Below are 7,473 nucleotides of genomic sequence, written 5' to 3' on the forward strand. Positions count from 1 at the left end.
ATGTGAATATGGGTATCCACTTCCTCAATGGCAATGCCTTTTGTTCTGGAACAACTGCTGAATCCCACCTGTCATTAATTATCTTTGAAAAAAACAGGCAGGTCTGTCCAGAAATGTTCCTTTCAGGCACTGCTGATGTTGCAGAGGTGGCAAAGCTTGGGTGGGGGCACTGAGTGTGGGTTTTACCTGGCTGACAGTCGCTGGGCTGGCACAGTTCTTCTTGTAGCAGGCCAACATGTGAGCTGTCTGACTCATCAGGATGTCCCTGACTGCCTTCAGGGGCTGGCTCAGAATGGCTTTAAAAGCTACAACACAGGAGAATAAAAGAGCCTGTTAAAGACAGACATATGTTCTCAAAGTACCTATATTCTGCTACCTTCTGCTTTTACTGACCTGAGGTCTGTCACTGGTTTTTAGCCTCTTCTACAGACAACCAAAACCCCCAACACTATGGTAGGCTGTCCATTGCCAAAACTGAGCCTGCACACTTTTTTGTATTACTTTTATGGCAGTTTGTCTAAAATGGGTAATTACTTGTCTTTTAAAATTTTTAATACTTCAAGAGGTGCTTAGGTTTGGAGCAGCAACTTACAAAACAAGGTTTCTTACTAGATAATCACTTCAGCCCCCATTACTTCGCCTCCCTCAACCCCAAAGTAAAAAGAGGAAACAAAATTAGTCTGTTGTAACTTTACCTGACTTAGCAAAGAAGTTGATAAGTGCATCAGTCTCACAAGTCCTGTAGACATCAGCTAACTGGGAGCTGCAGTTTAAACCTATGTTGTGTATGCGAACTCGTCTCTGCCCACTTATCGACGTGTAGAGGACAGCACACTGCAAAAATGGCACAAATTATTACCAGTGACTTTAAAACCAAAAGCTCCTGTCAGGCAAGAGCCATCCCCTTGGTGCATAAAAGGCATATAATGCCCTCTGGAGCCAGCACAGCTGGGCAGTGCTGATGGCAGCCATGGCACCAACACACCTGTAGTACTTATGGAAGTACATTAGACATTTTCAAAGTTATTCCTCTTAAAATTGTAAAATCTTCGACCTTCCATAGGGCTGGAAGTGATGTTTGGCAATGGAGAACTGCTCTTGAACAGAGAGATCATGAGGAATGCCACAGCAGTAACAATTGTCATATATGTAGCAATAAATCCTGTACTCCAAATAAACTTCCTTTATTGTAAAATGGAAAAACTAAACAGCTGATAAGGTCTCAGTGTTTAGAAAGCATTTTGCTATCCCTGAGTAGAACATGCAGCACAGAGATAGGGGAGCACACCTTTTATAAGTGGTGCGATGGGAAGCTCTGCCTTGCTCCCATCAGTCCTTTTCTGCTATAGCTGCATTAGTTCTTGCTCACCATTTCATGACATTACATCTAATTAATTATTTTTATTTACCTGAATTAAGGCTCCAGTGTCTTCATTCAGTTTGTCATCATGTTTGAACTCTACTGTCACTGCCTTGTCACAGTCAATCGCTGCCATTTCTACATCTGTCGTGTTATTCATGTACATGGCACCAAAGAAGTCTGTAGCCCTGAAGCCTAAATACAGCAAGATTAAACCAAAACATTTTATTTAAAACTGGCAAATAAAATTAACATTACTTACTGAAACAAACAGGAACTATTTCCTCTCAGGGCTTTGCAGCCTCTGTGGGTCCATCCCACCGAGTGTCCTTGCCGAGGGCATTTGTGACAGCTGTGTGGGAGGGAAAAGGCTGAGGCTGTGCTGTGACAGACCACCCAGACCTTCTGCACTGCTGGCCTGGCCTCTTCCTCTGTGTGGCTCTTAATAGTTGTATTTGAGCTAAGAATCAATGAATGCTTGAAGAAGTAGACACAGTAATGTCATTTGAGCATGACAATGAAGACACATGTAAGTGTCCAGCAGCAGCTTTATACAACTTACTTGCAGTCCATGATGTGTGCACAGTGAGCAGAAGCCTTCCCCAGATTTGAAATCAGTTAAGGAGGCATATACAGAAAGTATGTGTGTGTGTGTGTGTATATATATATATATATATGAATACATATGAATATGTATACACATATATCCATGCATTTTATCAGGCTGTCCAAATGCTTTTCAAGAGGCAGAAAATGAAGTGAGAACAGTTAGCCTGCTCTTACAAGCGATCTGCAAAGCACTGTATTATTTAAAACTCATGCATGTTCATTCCCATGGGCCCCGTTACCTGTACTCGTCCGAACCCTCATGGTGGCATCAAACCCTGTCCTTTTCTCGACATCCTTCCTGAGGTCGCGGAGGAACTGCGAGCGATCGGCGTCGAGCTGCCAAGGCAGAGCAGGAGCTGCCGCTCAGCACCAGGGAGCAGCACCCAACGCCCGGCACCCCGGCACCAAAGCTGCTCTCCACATTAACAGCTCCAATTAACAGAGAATTAAACGTGCTGATTGTTGATGTTACCAAAACATATATAGGCAAGTGTTCACAATTCACAGCTAGGCTTGGACACCCAGAATTTCTATTTGACCAAATGAGCCTCAGTAACCTCTGGCCCTGCACTTAACCTTGCAGCCTCGGCAGGATTTGAAGATGCCAACTTGCTTATTACTGTTTCAAGATACAAACCTGAGCTTGAGCTCTCATTTCTAAGTTTGCATTTTATCCCCTGGAGTTGATAACCAAGTTTTCCAGACCCACGCTGTTTTTATGGTAAATCTCCAAGCATCTCATTTAAATAAATGAGATGAAAAACCACCCCCCAGATGTTACTATCTGAAAGGCAGGAAACTTGCATCACTTACCTGGAAATTGTTGTACTTGTACAGTGTTCCTCCAGTGTACATCGTGACAAGGCCCATGGAGGCTACGTCCACATACTGATTTGGGAAGAGGAACAAGTTCACACAGCAGCCATTGGCCACACAATCCCTGGCTAAGGCCTCGTAACAATTTCCCTGGGGCTGGAAAAGTGTCTGCACAGGAAGAAAAAAATACAGGTGTCATCACATTAGACCCAAAGGGCCACGTGCAGACAAGAGGATGAAGTGGAAGTCTGAAGTGAGGCATAGCTACAATCAGCATGTTGCCCTGCACATGTATGCAGGGAGGATGTTCTTGCAGAACTAATCACTAGACGCATCACATAATTAAACACATATCTTTGTAAAAGAAAGTGAAAAAAGAGAAAATTCAGTATAATAGCAGCCCCCTCTTAGCTCAGAGAAGAAAATACCTTTTCTTTATCTGTACCAAGTAGTTTTTTGTCATCTCTGTTTCTCAGCTTCCCTGGGGCTTCCGCAGTTGGCAATGAAGAATGAAAGATAAACAATTTCCCAGCACATTCTGCAGCCTGTTTCAAACACACCACAGTGGCATATTTGTTAGTGCAAGATTAACAAACCTAATATTCATATATTGTGGTGTCTCAGAGAACACTCTAAATTGTCTGCAAATTCCTCCAAGAGAAGTAATTACTTTAGACTCAAAACTTGATGGAACTAAGTCCCCAAACTGGGGGTTTATGTCAGTAACAGTCTAGCACACAGGTATGTTGGCTGCAGTACTTTCTAGAGAGGAATCTAAAATCTTGAAACTAGGAATAACTTCTCTTGGAGAACTTCCAGTTGGACACATGTATTATGCAACAAGCACCAAGAACCAAAAGTACAAATACTAAAATTGCTAAAAGGGAATGTAATTTAACAGAAAAAATATTTCTTTCAGTTCAGGCACTACTGAACTAGTGTCCAATACATTTTTACAGATGACAATTACATTCCTGTACTAGATTCCACATTCCAATCTACACTGCCAGGACTACAGACAAATCAGCATTGGTACTCCCTCTCCAGCTCTCAGGATGTTCACAAGACATTCCACATATCAAAATAAGCCGTGACATTTTTCTGGGAAAACTAGAAATCTCTCTGCTATGGCAGAAACACAACTGAAGAGAGCACCTTACTTCTAAAGGAGCTGAAATTCCACCCCTAATATTTCAAGAACAGTTACCTTTCATCACAGATGCCAATTTCAATCTCTTTTAAGGAGCATTCTGCTGAAGGCCCAAAGACTTCCCAAACACCTGTTTGCCCTGATATGCTTCAGGAATTACTGGCATTGCTTTTAAGAGATTTTCTAAAATGGATATATATTATTTCTAAAAGTGTATTATAATTAATCTCAAATAGGAACACAGTCCAGTTAATTGTTTTTAGAGAAGAACTCTTTCCTTGAGCACAGGTACATCCATATGAGTAACTCACAGTGAAAACCCTTACAAATTATAACTTAGGAAATACTGAGCTAAATAAAAGCTTAGTTAAGAGCTGCTTCCTTCTGTAGCCAGCAAAGGAAGTTTAAAATTATGGCCCTTAAGTTTGTTTTGTATCAGTCTGTATTGGGGAAAAGCATTCTGCTGGAAGTGGTGACCAGACCTACGTTTTGCACACTTACCTGCTGGCAGGGTGAATAAACAACAAGCAAACAAGTATTAAAACAGTATTTAAGAAACAGATTTGAGAAATGTTGTGTATTTTCAGTTCAACAAATTTATCTACTCCAAGCTGATGCTTTACTCATACACAGCTCACAGATAAATCAACTCCTTTAAACCACCACTGCCTGTGTTCTGCCCTACCAATCCTGTGGTGAACCATGGTGGCATGTGTTTAGCTGGCAGCTTTCCAGGGAAATGTCAGCACTTCAGGGGATGTTCTGGACATACAGAAGAAACTGGGCAACATCTTGGCCTGTGGATTCTCTGCCAACTGTGAGAACCTGTCGGTTAAACGGAAACTCTCCAGCCCCTACCCAGTTCAGTCACAGACGGTCATAAATACCTTGCTCTGCACAAGGAGGAGAACAGACAGAGCAAAGTCACACCTTACACTGATTTTCCTGCCCTCCACATGTGCAAGGATTGGGCATCTGTGCAAACACTCACAGTACCTATTGCTTCTGCTGCAGTAACTAAAAACACATATTTTTTTCTTCCAAATGCTGAATGAGAAACTGACTCCTGCTCCTCATCTTCTCCTGAACACCCCTGCTGTGTAGCACAGGCTCTAGGGACTGGTTTCCCTCAATAAGACGACCTGCAAACATACTGCAAACAGTGTCCTCATTTTGACTAAAGCAGTTCAAATGCACCATTGGAACAACTGAACATTAGCACTGGAAACAATCAATGACTCTTTTGCCTAATTTCCCATTGGGATGGCTCTGGCTTTTAGCACAGCCAATTTTGAGCTGCCTCTCTGACATTCTAACCTTTAGTGCCTCCATGCCAGCCTGGATAACAGGAGCAAAGATGGTCTCACTCTCGTTAGTGTCTGCAAACAGCTCTGGAATCTGGTCCAACAAGCTATGAAAGAGAATGGATCAGTTGGTCAGTGTATTTGGGATAATCCCCAAAGGAAGCATCTGCTGGCTTCCAAAGGATTTCAACAGATACATGTACTCCCCAAAACCCAACGGACTAAAAGGCATCATGCATTATCATAAGCATTCACATCTTATTCTCATAAGGAATAATTCTACTTTACTTGGTAACAACTGATCGTGATTCCTCGAAGTCAACAAGGAAACCATCCAGCAAAGGGACAAAAACTTCTGCAACATCCGTGACCACCATCATTTGAGGCTGAGCTAAGCTGCTTTTGACATTAAAGAAGTGGAGGACCTTGTTATAAGTGACAAAACCAACTCGAATTGCTGAGGATTCTTCTTGCTCTTCCCTGTAAGAAAAACAAAACCCAAGTGGTTATAACTCTGAAATTCTGACCTGGCAATAAAAGCACTGCAAGGCTGCTCTGATCGTTATCTGTACCGCAATAATGCGAAGCAAACACAACCAGGCAGATGTAATGGCCTCAATCCTTGCTTTAGGTCAAATTCAAACACCCTGATAGAATCAACTGCTCAAATGTTTGTTTTTAAAAAAACAGATATTTACATCAACTCTACCAATGGTGCATCCCATTCAAAAGTCTCTAAGATAAAGAATAAACCATGCTGTCATCAAAACAGGGAAAAGAACAGGACAATCACCCAGGCTTGAATAAGGTCTGGTGCCTTTGGTGGGTAGTTTGGCAGCCCAATGCCATTAACAGCTGCATCACCAGCTGTACTAGTTAGCTCTTACCAGGTTTGCAGTCCTAAGTTTACTCAACATTTCCCTAAAAGGCAATCCTAGTCAAAAAAACTGGTCTTAATTCCTAGTAAAACAGCACCTTGTAGCAGGGTGTTGGTCTCCAACAACAAACCAACCCACAGCACAAAACACACCACTGGCAGTTTCACAGCCTTCATCTAAAACCTTGACCCTGGCAGAGAAATAACTTCTCTTCTACAAACTGACTCTGGTGTCAGTCTAGAATGTTAATCCACCATTCCTGTTTTAAGGGAACATAGCCAGATGGGAAAGGGCTGCTTTGATCTCAAACCAATCAATATGCTATAGTCAAACACTCCATGAAGAAGATTTTCAATAGCTCCTCTGAGAGATACTAACTCAAACAGATGCACCATTTCCAAATGTGAATTCCTAATCGTTCCCAGCACCCAGGCACTATCTTCTTAGCACTGTGATTAATGGGAGGCATTCAGGAGCTCAATGAGGGCAAAATACTATTGAATTTCTATACATACAGCACTTTCCTACTTCAAAGAGAAGCAGCAGCATCCTAATCCCAAAGGGGTTGCACAGCAGGTAATTGGGACCTTTATTTCAGATACTGCTCTTACCCATGTCAGTCTGCACTGCCACTCTTCAAGTTCTACCACCATCTCAAAGACTAGCTGCAAACATAGCAGCCAATTGCCTGTGCAGCTCACACACTATTGAGCTCTTTTTAAAGACTCATGAGGAAAAATCTGCATCATATGTACAGAAATCCACTCAAATGTTGGTCTGTTTTTAATTATGCACCTAAGAATCATAGTCACACAACCAGTTATTCTGATTTTCTAGCTCATAAGCACAAGTTCTATGAACACATTTCTGTGCATTTCTTGAAATACAGAGTCAGGGGACTCTGGCTGGAACACAAGTTTGAAAAGGTCTGATCTAAACTGAGCAACCAAGGCCTTTTTGTGACACAGCTCACTCTGTGACCCCAGGTCCTTCTTCACACAGATCCAAGCACAGGGTGAATTCCCTGCACTGGGCTTTTCCCTCCTGTGGTAACAGCAGAGTATTTTTGCAGGTGTCTTTGTCCAGCAACAGAAAATGAACACACAGTGACCCCTGTGTCTCAGCACCACAGAGTTTGGTGGAATGCCTGATGATGTTTGTTTTTTAAATTTACACTGTTTAAGACAACAGACAAGTTGAGGAAACTGAAGGGCCTTTTATAGCTTTTTCCAGTGGACATGAAAACTTAAGCCCAAATTCTGACGCAGCAGATCTCTGCAGAGTGCTAGGGAGAACAAGGATCAGTGTGTCTTTTGTGTGATATGGATACACTTGCTTTCATTTTCCCTCAACTTT

At 42.2% G+C, this 7,473-nt stretch overlaps 1 protein-coding gene across 1 annotated transcript in view; it reads right to left on the reverse strand.

Annotated features, from left to right (window-relative positions):
• Nucleotides 1–7,473, reverse strand: part of SEC24D (SEC24 family member D) — a 38,813-nt gene that overhangs the window by 2,317 nt on the left and 29,023 nt on the right. The window contains exons 11-18 of the mRNA XM_009069859.1: nucleotides 5,528–5,719; nucleotides 5,253–5,346; nucleotides 3,214–3,330; nucleotides 2,783–2,953; nucleotides 2,209–2,305; nucleotides 1,410–1,555; nucleotides 696–834; nucleotides 187–305 (exon numbers count right to left, since the gene is read on the reverse strand). Coding sequence (XP_009068107.1) covers nucleotides 187–305; nucleotides 696–834; nucleotides 1,410–1,555; nucleotides 2,209–2,305; nucleotides 2,783–2,953; nucleotides 3,214–3,330; nucleotides 5,253–5,346; nucleotides 5,528–5,719 — 1,075 coding nt within the window. The remainder of the gene's footprint in view (nucleotides 1–186; nucleotides 306–695; nucleotides 835–1,409; nucleotides 1,556–2,208; nucleotides 2,306–2,782; nucleotides 2,954–3,213; nucleotides 3,331–5,252; nucleotides 5,347–5,527; nucleotides 5,720–7,473) is intronic.

The sequence above is a fragment of the Acanthisitta chloris genome, unplaced genomic scaffold, assembly GCF_000695815.1.
Source record: "Acanthisitta chloris isolate BGI_N310 unplaced genomic scaffold, ASM69581v1 scaffold37842, whole genome shotgun sequence".
NCBI classification, from domain to species: domain Eukaryota; kingdom Metazoa; phylum Chordata; class Aves; order Passeriformes; family Acanthisittidae; genus Acanthisitta; species Acanthisitta chloris.